At 31.4% G+C, this 16,413-nt stretch overlaps 1 protein-coding gene across 1 annotated transcript; it reads left to right on the forward strand.

Moving 5' to 3' along the window:
* Window positions 1-10,773: 10,773 nt before the first annotated feature.
* Window positions 10,774-16,337, forward strand: LOC122587040 (ras-related protein RABC1-like). The gene is made up of 7 exons (XM_043759111.1): window positions 10,774-10,915; window positions 11,002-11,139; window positions 12,511-12,579; window positions 13,459-13,524; window positions 14,912-15,033; window positions 15,606-15,734; window positions 16,011-16,337. The coding sequence occupies exons 2-7, from the start codon at window positions 11,007-11,009 to the stop codon at window positions 16,116-16,118; spliced, it is 627 nt and encodes a 208-aa protein (XP_043615046.1). The 5' UTR covers window positions 10,774-10,915; window positions 11,002-11,006; the 3' UTR covers window positions 16,119-16,337.
* The last annotated feature ends 76 nt before the right edge of the window (window positions 16,338-16,413 follow it).

The raw sequence follows: 16,413 nt of genomic DNA on the forward strand, positions 1-16,413 counted from the left end.
GAAACATAAAATGTCCATGGTACTTACGGGAATTCAAACACAAAATTTCTAAAATTAGAAAAATACTCTTTTCTTTTATAAGGTAGTAGAGATCTATAACAAAGTTTTAAATTCTTTTATAAATAAACAAAGACCGTTAAATAAGTTAAAATTTTTAATTACAACATTTAGATCAAAATGATTGTATAATCACCATATTTATTATTAAGTAAACACAATATTAGTCTTTATATTTTAAATATTAGTAAATATAACAAGTATCAATTAGATTTAAAATATAATAAATATAAATATAGCAAAAGGTTCATGTGAGAACCATTTGAATTAGAAAAACTATGAGAACCTATAAGTTATAACTTGATGTTCAATTGTGAATGTATATATGCTAACAAATTCGTTCATATATGAACAAATCAATTTATACTTAATATTACCTATGCTCATATGTGAACGGTTCTCATATAAACCTTATCCTATATATATATATATATATATATATAATATATATCCCCACGTAAAACCAAATAATTAAGGACACCATATACATAGAGAGATAATATATTTATCTTATAGAAACAAAAAATATGAGTAATTAAATAATATAAATATATTAATTTAAATTGGCTATACAATGTATCTCACATTAAAATAAAACTCTTATGTTATACAGGGCTGACTGGGAACATAAATAAAAAGTAATTTATAGTTACAAAAGTATTCGTAGTGTATTATAATATAAAAAACTGTCAGATTACGACACGAATAATAAGATTATAAATACAACATGACTAATTAAATAATTTAGATATTATACTTTTACTAGATTAAACCCGTACATTATACGGGCCGACTGAAAACGTAAATAAGAGTAATTGACTGTTACGATATTATTCATAGTTTATCATGATAATACAAAAACTGTCAGATTATGACTCGAATAATAAAATTATGGTTAAATATATGATATATGTCAAATATGTTAAAACAAGAATAATGAAACATAATATATAGAGTTATTTACTGAAATGGTACCTGGACTATCCACCATATTACTGGTTTCATACCTAAAACTTTAAAATTACTCTCATCATACCCCAACTTATCAATTATCTACTCGGACGATACCTAAACCCGACGGGCGTTAGTTTGGCCATTAATATGGCGTATGACTACCATAAATATAAATTTTAGGTAGGTAATCAGAAATATGGTACATACTCCAGGTACCATTTATGTAATTAACCATTATTATTATTATTATTAGGAAAAATAGTCCGTACTGCAGATTTTACCTAAGATTAGGTACTGCCACTTTAAAGAAAGTTACAAATTAAACCTTTGAATTTGATAAACATACATAGCTCCCCCTGAATTTTACATAACATCCCCTTAAAATTTACATAATTCCCCTATGTTTTACCTTACATAGGTACTGCATACTTTACTTAACTTTTTCCATTATTATTATTATTATTATTATTATTATTATTATTATTATTATTATTATTATTATTATTATTATTATTTTATTTTTTTTTATTTTTTATTTTTTTTAAATCACTTTCATTAGAAATTTGGATAATTAACAAAAAAATTGGTAGGAAACCGAGATATTATTATTATTATTATTACTATTATCATTATTATCATGGTTGTTGTTCTTGTTTTTTTAATTACACAAAGTATTATTTTGGAATAAATAATTTTAAAACTCGAATTTATTGCTAAAAATAAATAAATATGAAAATACAGAATTAAAATCATCATGGATCTATAATTTGATATATTAATAGTTTTTAATAAAATAAGTTTTATATAAAAATAAAGAGTTATTTTATAAAATAAAAGTAGATATTTAATAAGAAATAAAATTAAAGAATTTGATATTTACTTTTTAATAAAATAATATTTTATTTTATAAAAGATCATTTTTAGAACAAAATTTTTACTTTTATCAAATTTTTATTTTTTTTATTTTCAATTTTTTTTAAATGGGTAAACCGGAAAGAATATCTTAATTTGTTGTATTGGATTAGTACCATGTAAGGTTTGAATTAGCTCAAATCGGATTTAATCAACTCCATGTGGTGATATCCATTCAAGATTTCAAGTACGTTTATCAATACTTTACATGAAATTAAGGTACTGCTTTCGATTTACTTTTTTTTATATAAAAAATAAATAAATATGAAATAAATAAATAAAATCAACAACCACAACCATAATAATAATAATAATAATAATAATAATAATAATAATAATAATAATAATAATAATAATAATTAATTACTGATGGGTGTTTTGTTTTTATTAATGATTTGAGCTTTTAAATTTATAATGTTATACAAGTAATTTTCCTAAAACACATACACACTTCGCCAGCGGCGCTGGTGGCTGCTGTTTGTACTCGTAATTCTTCGTTTGGCTCCCGAATCACTTCCTTGTATCTTGTAACTTCATAGGCTTCCTTCTTGAGTCACTTGATGTCATTTACCCTCTCTCGCATTTTCCGTGAACCTGCATAAACATACTATTCCATTTAGTACCAATAGTTCCGGAATATCAACTCATTTAAACATTGAAATGCAGTCTTTCGATAGGGGTTTTTATCACAAAATGAACGCTCATCAATTACATAAATGGTACCTGGACTATGCACCATATTACTGATTACTTACCTATAGTTTAAAATTTACGGTAGTCATACCCCAAATCAACGGCCAAACTGACGCCCGTCAAGTTCAGGTACCGTCCGAGTGGAGAATTGATAAGTTGGGGTATGATGAGAGTAATTTTAAAGTTTTAGGTATGAAACCAATGATATGATGGATAGTCTAGGTACCATTTCAGTAAATAATCCTAATATTTATAAGCTATAAAAGTTTTCTTAAAGATCTATTTCTATAAAATATAATATAATAAGCAGTCATATTTAAAAATAGCTATATATTAAAAAACTCAATGGGACTATGATGAAAATTATTTTATAAACATTCAAAAATTTATTGCATAACATAGTAATTACATGATGTTTAAAAAATAGTTTTAATAGGTAATGTAGTCGCACACAAAATTATGATTGAATATATGATATTATGATACATTATAGCATGATACAAATTAACCATGATATAATAACTATATAACATCTTTTTTTATATTTGTCAATTTATGATATCATAAAATTCATTTATGTTGATAAATATATATATAAGTCTACTCGTGTATTATGTGAGACAATAATCTACATGATATGCAAAACATATTAATATTTTTGTTTTACTAGCATAGTACCCGCGCAATGTGGCGGTGGTTGTTGCAGCAACGGTGTGATGGTGGGGGCGACTGTTGGTGGCAGAGGCGGTGTCGAGGTGTAAATTATTAATGTAAAAGTAATTGATATAAAGAGTTAATAGAGATATTTTGAAATATCAATGATTGACTGTGTAATTTAATTTTTAATGTTAAGGGGTAGTATAGATAAAAATATTTTAAGGGTGTTATGTATAAATATTACATAAGTTTCAATATTTTCATTAATAAGAAGCTATTTTCTTTATAATAATATATAATATAACTAAAAGATGGGGTTGGTGGTACACTTGGCACCCTTAATCCCCTCCTTTAGCCTAATACTCTCTCATTTAATTAAAAAGTCTTATAAAAAAATCTTTATTATTATTATTATTATTATTATTATTATTATTGTTGTTGTTGTTGTTGTTGTTGTTGTTGTTGTTGTTGTTATTATTATTATCATTATATATCATCTAGAAAAAAACCTCACATATTCCCAACAAAAAAAAAAAACTTACGGCTAAAAAAAAAGGTATGATCAACTACCAAAAAGGTTTTTTTATTTATATACTATGTTCATATTTAATTATTATTATTATTATTTAACATTAAATTCTTATGTTATTTTTATTATTATCTTTTTTAATTTAGTTTGTTGGGTATTATAGGTTCATTATAACTTCTTTTTCAATAAGAAAAAATAAGACCACATTAGTTCATCTTGAAGATCTTAAGTCAACACATGTTAAACATTATCTACGACTCTGTGTTGTGTATATATGGACAATTTCGGAGTGGAACAACCTGAAGAAAATTAAAACGTTCGAGATAATCTTTATTGATAAAATGGTATGTATTTTTCAAATTATATACTCTCCATTTTTTGTTTCTCTTTTTATTTAACTAAAGTTGGGGGGAAATAAAAAGATAAACTGGAATAAATATTTATATGGAGTTAATTTTCGTATGTTTCTTATTTACCTTTCGTAGTGATTACGTTGTGATATTGGTCATACACTTTTTGTTTCTCTTTTTATTTAACTAAAGTTGAAAAAAAGGGTAAACTGAAATCAATATTTATATGGAGTTAATTTTCATATGTTTATTCTTTAGCTTTTGTATTGATTAAGTTGTGATATTGGTCATATTTATGGTTGCTCGAATCATATTTATATAGTTTAATATAAAAGCAATCTTTGTTTCGACGACAAGGTATGATAGTGACGAATCCAATGATGAAGGTGAATGGAACTTTCAGATGAATCAGAAGACGATCCTACGTTTGATATCGATTTTTCTGATAATGAGTATGATTCCGATACGACCTTCTCCGAAAGATTAGTTTATTGCGCGTTACTTCTTCAACTTTTTGCCTTATTTGAATCGTTTTATGTTATATTTTTAGGTATTTTAACTTTATTCGGTTTCTATTTAATATGCTTGAATTCTAATTTTTTTTAGCTTTGATTAATGTATTTTGAAACTACCCGGCTATTGGACGGACCTGAACACTAGTATAGTATAGATATATATGTAGAAGTATTGATATAAATACATCAAATAAGTAAATAGGTTCAAGTTCCCTAACGAAAATGTTATTTGAGTGTTACTGTTCATTGTCCAAATAGTTTGTAAAACTCTTTTATCATAAAGCCCAGAAAGTTGCTAAATATACCTCCAGCCCAAATATTCTTTGCCTTCAGCCCAATCTTAAAATTTTTGGTCAGTTCGAAGTAGTTAAATTTTTTTGAAAAAAACAGGTAACATTACGGAACATGGTTGAAACGGTCTAACTAGCCGGTTTTAAAACATTTAGTTCCTATAATGTGACTTTTAACTATGGATATGAGCTCTACTACACTTTTATGGATCCAAGGTTTTCCACAGGTTTCAATATAGTCAAGGTATGTTTTTCTCTTTTGTTTACAGAAAACGAGGTTTACACAGTACAAGACCATTAGTAGATAAATTCATACTTAGAGGACTTGAAACTTGAATGTTTTATGATCAAATTTTAGTATAAGCAAAATGCTCTTAAGACTGGAGGTACAGGTTTTCTCATCCTGAGTTTCCCTCAGAATTAGAATAAGTGTAATGTATATACGAAAGGTAATGTCGTTGACCTCAAAATGGCTATTGAGAGAGTGAGAGAGAGAAAGAGAGAGTACCGAAGTTCACTACCCAGACATGAAGATTAGTAATAATTTTTAAATTTGAAGTTTGTCTTGAAATTACTTTAACCCTTTGGACTCTCCAAAAAGAAAATAATGTTAAGTGTATTTTTGTATATATTGATTAAGCTTCATGCTACGGAATGATTGATATCACATCACTTTGAATATTAAAATGATATTCAATGACCCAAGGATACTACACAAAAACTATTAACCAATATATAGAATAGTTGCGGAAAACCAATATCACAACACACTCCTTCATGGCTTAAACGAAGTAAACTGTAACATCCCGAAATTTATTTAACGGTTGACTCGTGTCGTTAAGTCAATGGTTAGCTTTCGTTAAAGCTTTATACGATGTAGATGTGTAGACGTAATTAATGTGTTATATGCTTATATGTTTGATGTTTAATGAGGTGCCAAGATGTATATTAATGCATATAGATGTTCTAGACTTGCTTGATATATCGGTTGTGTTCCCAGTGGACGAATTAAGCTCTATATGTGTCGTATAGAAGTCAATGGACCACTCTTCCCATTCCTGAAAACTTCAAAAACGTGATTAGGGGTTACTATTAGCCTCAAATATCATATTTCACTCTCTTCCTAAATCCTAAAATCGCCCACCTCATCCTATCAAGCCATTCGTGTGTGTTTCTTGCGATTCATGGTGATTCAAGTAAGATTTGGTTCATGTATTATGTCCTTATCATTGTCTACAGGTAATTAAGGTTTTTATCTTCTTGATTTGATGTTTAATTGGTCCAATCTATCATCACATTCCTGGCCATAAGGGTTGGGAGGAATTCGGTTGCGTTTAATAATCATATAAGGTTGTTTTGAGTGATTAAATGTTCGAATATTGTTTGTAATCCATTCATGAATCAATGGTTGTTTTGATAACATCAAATGGTCATGAAAGAGGTAAATTTTATGTAATAAAGTCAGACATAGGGTAGGGTTTTACTTGGCTTCCGTTTTAGGTGAAAAACTAATAAGGGTTGTTGGTTAGTGGAGTAGGTGCGACGCACCTCTAAAGAGGGTGCAGAGCACCTAGTGTTTTGAAGGCAGGTGTGGTAGTGAGTGCAACGCACCGTGAGGTAGGCGCGCCGCACATTATGTTGTCGAAAAGGAGTGCGATGGGAGTGCATTATGGACTGCGACACACCCTAACATTTCCTCTTACTATTCCTTCAGCTAGTGCGACGCACCATGGAATGGGGTGAGGCACACCTATTTGTGCTTAAAGTTATTGTTTAGTGCTTAGCTCGTTCATCGTTTAACTAGGTTCACCGGGAGTACTTATCAAGTACCGGAAGCTTACTTTATGTTATTGTGAGCCCATATAACATAAGATACCTAACTTTGTCACGCTGAGGGTTCAACAAAACACGGTTTTCATATAATAACCTCTCCAAATTGTATCTTGTTTGCTTATGGGTATTCGAGATTACATGGGAGGTGGTATGGGCTATTTAGATGCATATTGAAGCCTGAAATGCTACCCCAATGATGTGTAATGTTATGAGATGCTATGATATGATGTGAAATGCTATGAACTACTTTGAGATGTTATGTAATGATATGCGATATGAGATGAAAGATGATATGCAGTGACTTACGATACGTGATGAACTATTATATGTAATAATATATGATATGTGTATGTGTATGTGTAGATGTAAAATGTGCTGATTACATGGCTTGTTCATCTAGTTCACTAGACTTTGTAAGTTGTCGTGACACGTGCATGTTTAAGGGCCCAAAATTTAAGATGAAACTATATGATGAATGTTTAGGTAATGCACACCTAAACTACAGGAGATGTAAAATCGAGCTCGTAATTTAGATGAAAGTGTTAAGCTTAACATGTACTTGCCCTTGCCCGACTAATGCGTAGATGTGGTTGCTTGGGTGGCTCTTTACAACATGGTAAGATGTAATTGAGTAACTCTAGGACGCCTAACCAACCCCATTGTCTTGAACATACGGAATACTTCGCTGTAAGCCTTATCCATCTAGTCAGATGTGTGGTTCCCTGTTAGGTCTCATGACCGCCTAAACACAAACTTACACATATATGAGATGTGTGACTTATGTCATAATTACAAAGATGTTTAGATGTTATATGTGAGATGTAAAAGATGACTAGGCACATTTACAATGATCCATCATATATGAAAGATGTTTAATGTAGGAAACGATACGATAGATGTGATGACTAGTCATAATATGTGCCTTAAAGATGAAATGTGACTTTTCTATAATGTTTAAATGGACAAATCTTGTAACACCCGTCATTTAAAAACCTGGATTTTCAAAAAATGTAGCCTAATGGCGTTTAATAATAGCGGAAAAGGATCTCATATAAATCTGCTCATCCATAACCGGATGAAACATTTGAAAACATTTGGTGTTACTATATGCATCATCGAAATAATAAAATAAAATCCAAGTTTTGGCACCAACATAAATGTCAAGCATTATTACATAGTCTTTAATCATAATATCGTAAATGAAGTAGCCAAACAAAAAGCTAAGGGTAGCTTAAGCATCAAGAACATAAATGTTATCGTCTTTAATGTCTCTACCCATCCTTACCAAGCTATCCTTTCTTTATTCCCAAACTCATCTAATCTAATGGCACAACATTTTCAAAGAGCAAGTGTTAGCTAATAAATTAGCTAAGTAAGAATAACATATTTGAAAACATTTACCAATTAGATATATTAACAAAAGCATATCATCGTTGTATGTTAATATCACATGAGCATCATAAACATCATAAACATAAGAAACCCATGAACATCATAAGCATCACATAGCATAATACATTAGGAATTCATCGTAGTCCTAAATGTGCCTATCATCGTAATTAAAGCTTTACTTTTCATCTTTCTTTACTTTCTTTATTTCTTTACTTTTCTTTTGCCTAGACGTAGGCTATGTGACATAAGCCACATATAATTAGGGATGTGGGGTTGTGTGTAGGCGGTCATAGACCATACAGGGAGTCCTCACAACCGACATGATGGGTAACCAATAAGGGGTCCATCAGCGTCGTTAAGGAAAGACAAAGTCATTTCCATCTGAATAAACCATTTATGCTTTTACGCATTGGTGGTTAGTTACTCCACCCGGAATAAACAAACATAACTATGCCACAAGGAGCAACTCAATTGACCACGTACGCACTAGCTTTACAACTAGCACGGGTTAAGCTTAACACAACTTTAAATATGCTCGAGACTTCTTCATTACATTAGTTTAGGCTACACTTTCACCTAAACTAATCACTTTTATCTTTACTTTATATTAACGTAGGCTACACTTTCACCTAAGTTAATCACATATCATCTTTACTTTAGGGCCCTTAACGTGCACGTGAACATGGCAATCCTAATCAAAGGACTAGTGACTAGGTGATCAAGCCACATATATAATCATATCATAAACATGTCACCATTACGTGTTCACATATCAAAAGCATAACATTATATCATGATCATTTAGCTTAAGCATAACATCGTATCATGATCACATAACATAAACATGGCATCATATCATATTTACATTTGATAAGCATATCATCATTCCATAATATGAGAACTTACCTTATGCCTTTGCAACCTGCATATACATGTCATTCATCATATAAAGGTAGGTATCATATCCCATATCAACCTCCTATAATCCCCTTTACTTTACTTTTCATCATACATAAACGTTTGGAAGGTTTTACTTATGAAAACGTATTTTGTTGTACCACTAGGTGACAAAAGATGTTATCTTACCTTGGTACAGCTTATGAACCTGTTATGAATTGATTATAGTGCTTGCTAAGTGCTCCCGACTACCTATAAGTATAAGATCGACATATAAGCTACTTGGTGCGTCGCACCAATCAATCAGAAAACTCAAATCATGTCCAGGTGCGTCGCACCAGCCCTTGGTGCGTCGCATATCGGGCTCCCATTGAAAATCCAAAATCCCAATCTGGGCAGTGGTGCGTCGCACCTCCCACTTGGTGCGTCGCACCTGGGGTGCCGACCAGCAAACCCAATTTCAGAATTGCTCTAAACGATTCTCATTCAATCTCAAACCCTTAACCCGACCTGGAGACATAAAATTGACCTCTTTAAAAACTCTTTTGATGACTTTAATCTATCAATCAATCCTTTAATCCTTTACAACATAAATCAATCATTGAAACACCAGAATAACATGAATTCGGTACACGTATAATCAAATAACCCAAACCCTATGGCCTGAATTGAATACTCATCTATAACTCATAAGGTCAGATTGGTTTCACAACAATATCCTCCACATCATCATCATCAATGATTTGTTCCTCGACATTAACTGATTCTTCATGTTTACTTTCACCAAAAAACCAATCTGAATCATTTTCAAGATCATCGTATGGACTAAGATCAAAAAATTGTGGATTTTGAGAATGTTGCAAATATTGAATGGGTTGGCTACGAAAATGATCAGAAATTTGTAATTGTTGTGGAACAATGAAATTTTGATGATGATAATTTTTTTGTTGTGAATTGTGAACGCCAATACTAGGAGCTGAAGAACTTAGTTGATTACTTCCCGTTCCAGATCCAATTTCAGTACTTCTAGGCACAACAACATACAATGTAGCAATATCTTCAGAAACGCCAATATAACTCATGAATCGATCAACATCTTCATTATCGTTTAACATGTAAACTTTACCATTTTTCGAATAAGTTAACCTCAACTCACTTTCAACATTCAAACTTAGTTTTTTTGCAACACGTAAAATTAACTTTTTGCAAGTTAACTTATCAACGGGTAGTTGTAGTGAATGATGAAAAGGTTCTGGTGTATAATGTAAACTATCATTTATATTCTCTCATGACCCTCCATGACATAAATCTATCAAAACGGTTGATTCCATCACTAATTACTTATATGAAATCATAAGAATATTTTAGATAGAATTTTGTAAGTAAAATGAATTAAAGATGAAATGATTCATGCTATTTTTTTTTATCTTTGTTATACAGTAAATATATCTGTAACAAGTACATAAAATCTAGCAAAAATCTCATAATCTTATCCAAAACCTTATGCAAAAATCGCAAATTGCAGGTCTTATTTGCGATTTGTGATTTAGGGTCTAAATCGCAAATCTGATTTGCGATTTACGATTTAGGGCCTGAATCGCAACTCTGATTTGCGATTTGAGATTTAAAGGGTATTTTATGAAAACTAAAAAAAAAAAAAAGTAGGGTATTCACGCTATTTTCTCTTATATTTTTCCAGAAAGAAAAGAAAAGAAAAAGAAAAAGGTTTAGAGTGCGACTTTTTGTAGTTACGAATCTTAAAAAAAAACTTGCATCTATACAAGATCTTTGTGTGTGTTTGTCGGTCGCTCTGAATTTGATTCATACATACTGCCGGTATATATCTACACCCACGATTACAATATCATATATGTAATCGTCATATATAGTAATTTTGTATGACTAAAACTTTGTTGTGTTAGGAAAAATGGATTCAACATCAGGGTCAGAGTTTGATTATTTATTCAAGTTGTTGATGATTGGGGATTCAGGTGTTGGTAAAAGCAGTCTTCTTTTGAGTTTCACTTCTGATTCCTTTGAAGATCTTTCTCCTACAATTGGTACTCTTTTATATCTCTCTGTATATATTCATATTATATATATTGTCTACTTGTTATTGTGTTATTTGTTTGCAATAACAACTGTACCCAATTTTTTTGGCATAAATGGGGTATCGGGGAGTCCAGATGTTGACAGACTTACCTCTATCTAGGGTAGAGTGACTGATTCTTAAAAGACCTCTGACCATATTGTGTTGTTTGTTTGTTCTGTTATAATATGATTAAATTAGAGTTTGAACATTTTTCATTTGATATTGACTGTTGTATGGAGTGACAAAAAAAAAGGACTGAACTATGGTTGGTGAGATGCTTAAAATTATCACATTGGTTTAAATTAGGGTTTGCATTTTTTTTAATCGCGGACTTGCTAGTGTAAAAATGGTTATGTTATTTTATGTCACTGAAGTTTATGGTGTGTGCATTCAAGCACACATATATGTATAATAATATATGACATGATGCAAGTTGAAAATATAATACGGATATCTGCAGGGGAACTTGATAGTTGATACGGCTTGGTGGGTGGTTGTATAACATTTTATGACAAAATTAGTGAATTTTGATGTGGGGACATGGGGTGTTTAGCTTGTATGCAATTTCGGGTAAGTAAACACCACATGAAAGTATTACATGAATACATGTCATGGTTCGGTTCTTCTGAAGTTCTGGTTAATATTGTAAGAATAGGTTTTGGATATATGTGTGTGCTTGTGTATTATGTATCTGACATATCGAACAATACTAATATATGTCAGGGTTGTAAGGTTTCATCAAAGCTTTTAATAAGGATGATAGTTTACAATTTTTTAATATCAAAAACACAGAACAGATAAAGTTTTTAAGTCTTAAAGGAGTCGCTGCTCTAGCCTGCTGGTAGAGTTCAAGGATTACTGCAAATTAGGTACCTTCAGTTGAGAGGTCTTACCGTCCGAGTTGTTTATCAAAGTGTAATCATCAGATCATCAGATGCTACTATAAAGTTTTTCGTGAAAAGTTTGTCAAACGTTTAGTTCGTTTTCAACCCTACATATCATTCTTACTGCCTCGATGAACACGATTTCACAATCATGTATAATCAGCTCATAAAAGTTTTATTTCATTGCTCCTTGTCTTGTGTGATGGATAAAGAAAGAAAAATGTGACAGTAAAATATAATCGAATATGGACACCGGTTGCAGACATGAGTAGTCCCCTTTTTTCATTCTTGGATTTACTTGCTTGTTATCATGATAATTTATGGTATTGGTACTTCTTCTCTGCACCTCTGAATTGTAGGAGGCCTTTTTTAGGAATGTGCTTACTCGGCCATTTACCGTAGTTAGATCCTAAGCAGTACATTTTACACTCATCGCTGTTTCAAATGTATTTCAGGGGTGGATTTTAAGGTCAAGCATGTTACAATTGGAGGGAAGAAACTAAAGCTGGCTATCTGGGACACTGGTAATATTTTTGTGTTGTGGTCCTAGTCAGAAGACCATTTTATAGATTTAATGAAGTTTGCAATGTTTTAGTGGTCCCTTTCTCAGTTAATTTCATTACTGGTTTTGCTTTTTTCTGGTTATGTGGGGTTTTTTCCGGTTACTCTATCTTATGTCTCTGGAATCTGTGTTTTAAGTATGTATGGACTATGGCTTTGGTTGGTAGAAGGTTATTGAACGTTAACTTTTTGTGATTTTGTATCTTTTATTGTTCACTTAAACAATGAAATGCAAAGATAAGGTGGTAGAACATTTAAAGATTAACTTGTATGATATATTATTTACTTCCCCGTAAGTTACATATGATGTGAGTGAATTGTTAAGAAGAAAGATTGGAATAAAGGGGCACAGATACATCATGTTTTATTGCTGTGCTGCGTTTTTATTTGAAATTCATCAGTCGGAATTTGTGTTGCTATCCCTTGATTTCCTGATGTTCTATCTATTGCTGATAGGAGGACTGAATATAGGATATCCATCTCTTTATCCCTTGTCTTTTTTAGTGAGAGACCATGCTGTAATAATCTGGGATACGTAGCTCGTCTTCTCTTTACTTCATTCCAATGGATCTAGTAATCTACAGAAATTAATGTTTAATTGAAGATAAGCGATCAAAAGATTTCTTTAAGCAATATTCGTTACCAACTTGCAGTCCTCATGATTACATCATATGTAACTTAGGGTTTTTATTACAATAGTTATCTGTATAGTACCATAATGACTTCTATATAGTTTATCATTTACTAGTTCAAACTAACTATCCAGGCCATCAAGCTGCCAATTTTGTTAATTTTACCTTGTCATGCTAATTGATTATATTTTGCTTGAATACCATTTGCAGCTGGGCAGGAGAGATTTAGGACTCTAACCAGCTCATATTATAGAGGAGCCCAAGGAATTATAATGGGTATGCGAAACCTTCCTGTGGTTTTTAATTTTTTAATTTCTTAATTTAGTATTGATGTGTGTCCTTGCATTGGTATTTATGTAAATATAACAACTTCGGACTCCCTGAGAAAAGCCCAGAATATCTCATTAGATATTCTTGTCATATAAATTAGTATAATTCTTTATTAATATAACTTATAATGTGGTGATTCTTCTCAGTATGCTTATTGTTGATTTCCATATCTGAATCTTAATAGCAATGTTTTGAAAACCGGACCAAACACTGAACCGGTCTCATATAAGTTACTGGTCAGACCGGTTGGACCGGGATCGGACCGGGTTTTTAACGAAATATGCATTTATCAAAGTAGTACATAAAAAATTCTCACTTAAACACAAATAAGTTCACTAATATTAAGTTGTAGTATCGATTATTCAAAATAAAATCAAATTCTAACGTCAATCATCAAAAACAAACCCAAATTTTAGTCATAAGTTATTAGCCAGTGACACAAATGAAAAAGATGTATTCCTTTGTATTATTTTTGTTACGAAATGGAGAAATTTTTATCTTTATATGTAAAAGGATTTCAGTTAACCAAGATTTGTATATTTATTTGACAAATTTTAAATAGTAGAGGGTTAAAGTGAAAAATCATAATAGTAATAAGATAATATTATTGGTAATGTAAACAACTTTTAAGAATACAGCCTTTTGCTTTTGTTCTTCTTCTTCGTTGTACGCTCGTCGGCCGGAAAAGCACAATAATGATCCTTTTGGTTTTATTATGCATATAACTACATCACAAGTTGGTATCAACGTTAATAAACGATTCCCACTGATCTAAACTCCAATTTCTCGATCACATTATTTATTAAAAATCCAAAATAAAAGGCTTTGACTCCTTTTGACCGGTTCAATACCGGTGTGATCTGGTTCCGGTTCAGGTCCAATCTTCCGGTGCAGGCGGTTCAGAGCAGTTCACGATCAAGTACCCAACCGGTGGCTATCGAATCGGAAATTTTAAAAATGCTGGTCCAACCACGGTCCGACCGGTTTCAAAAACATTGCTTATTAATCTTTGTATTTTTTAGTTAATTAATATTTCATCTTACAGTTTTCTTTGACTTAGGGCCTGTTTCTTTTCTTTCTTTTTTTTCATAAAGTGCCGAGTGTATTAAGTGGCTAAGTGCATAAATAATTGATGGTTATTTTTGTTTATTAAGTCAAAAATGAAACATGAAATTTGACTAAATGATTAAGTTCTTAATTGTTAAGTTTATTAGTAGAAAATAAACAAGGCCTTAATATTTTTTTTTTTTGTGGTTCCTTATTCTATGCAAGTTATATGATTTTCTGTTAATGCATGTATCATTGATCATTTGTGTTTGACAATATAACACAGTTTATGATGTTACCCGGAGAGAGACATTTACAAATCTGTCTGATATATGGGCAAAGGAAATTGATCTGTATTCAACGAATCAAGATTGCATCAAGATGCTTGTTGGCAATAAAGTTGATAAGGTTACTTTCGTCATTATAAAGTGTTTGCCTGTCCTAGATATAATCATATGGGAGAAACAACTTCTTCTCACACTCGGAATATGCAATTTCTGTCTACTGATTCCTGATGCAGGAATTTTTATTTATATACGTAACAAGTCTATTTGGGTTTTGTTTAAATTATAAAGGGCCAACTGTGGAAAGTAAAAAAAGAACATGTTGAAAGTCACCCAGAGTGCATTGAAATGCTTATGATCTCTTAAGTTCTATTTAAATCTTTAGATTATATTTTATATATGTGGTTTTTGCAGCATAAACTCATAATCAAGACATTAGTTTTTCATATATTTAAATGAACTGTGTGCAGTTCAACATGACCTGACCTGTACTGCAACTCTGCAAGACTACTTCATCTTGACCCAAGCTAAAAGATTATTCATTTTTGCCTGGACCTACATTAACTTTTTGGGACCCATATTACCCACTTTTTGCCGATCATGTGTAGTTCAAAAACATGACAATATGCATATTGCGCAAGCTGTTGTAGCAGTATGTAGTCTAATATACTAAAGAGGCACATTTCTCATTCGCAGGAAAATGAAAGGGTTGTCACAAAAAAAGAGGGCATTGACTTTGCAAGGGAATACGGATGCCTTTTTATTGAATGTAGTGCCAAAACACGGGTTAACGTTGAGCAGTGTTTCGAAGAACTTGTTCTGAAGGTATTTGAATTATGTGTTTCCTTTTCTTCTAATGTTTATTATATTATTGGACAAAAATGAGATTCTTATTGAGCATGCATGCATGGTGATCAATATCAAACTTTAGATTCACAATCTTAATTGAAGTTTTAACTATTTAGATTTAAATTTATTATGGTTATGATCAAAGTGGCATCTGTTTTTTGGTTAGAAAAGATAAGATGCATAATATAGTCAAAGTATGATATACAATGGTCAAATATATAATTTATACAACTTGTAAATGAAAATGTGCAGATTTTGGATACACCTAGTCTGACCGCAGAGGGGTCAACCACTGTGAAAAGGAACATATTTAACCAAAAGGCTCCAGAGTCGGATGCATCAACTAGTGCATGCTGCTGAAGTTGAAGTCGGTCTATAAGCTTCTTCGTTGTTTCCATGTATCTTTTTGAGTTCTTATGGTTGTGTAGGAGAATGATCGATCATGAATGTAAATTTCGACTTGTGGGATGTTGCGTGTACTGAACTTAACCAAATACAAGTGTTTTCTCTCTAAAAAAGGTCCCTCTGTTAAGTCTTGTGACGCTTGTTTTGGTCTAATAAAACTCTGAAAGTTAATCAGATGCTTGTTTCTAGTGGAGACGGCCGGGTTGAGCAGTATTTCTTTATGATAAGAAGCCTGCAAGTCTGGGACAAT

Source organism: Erigeron canadensis, chromosome 2 (genome assembly GCF_010389155.1).
Source record: "Erigeron canadensis isolate Cc75 chromosome 2, C_canadensis_v1, whole genome shotgun sequence".
Classification (NCBI taxonomy): Eukaryota; Viridiplantae; Streptophyta; class Magnoliopsida; order Asterales; family Asteraceae; genus Erigeron; species Erigeron canadensis.

Bases quoted from the DNA above. Each gene is read 5' to 3' on its own strand.
- LOC122587040 (XM_043759111.1), top strand. From the start codon at position 11,007: ATGGATTCAACATCAGGGTCAGAGTTTGATTATTTATTCAAGTTGTTG. The intron at 11,140-12,510 runs GTACTCTTTTAT...AATGTATTTCAG, and splicing joins AGATCTTTCTCCTACAATTG to GGGTGGATTTTAAGGTCAAG. The intron at 15,034-15,605 runs GTTACTTTCGTC...TCTCATTCGCAG, and splicing joins TTGGCAATAAAGTTGATAAG to GAAAATGAAAGGGTTGTCAC.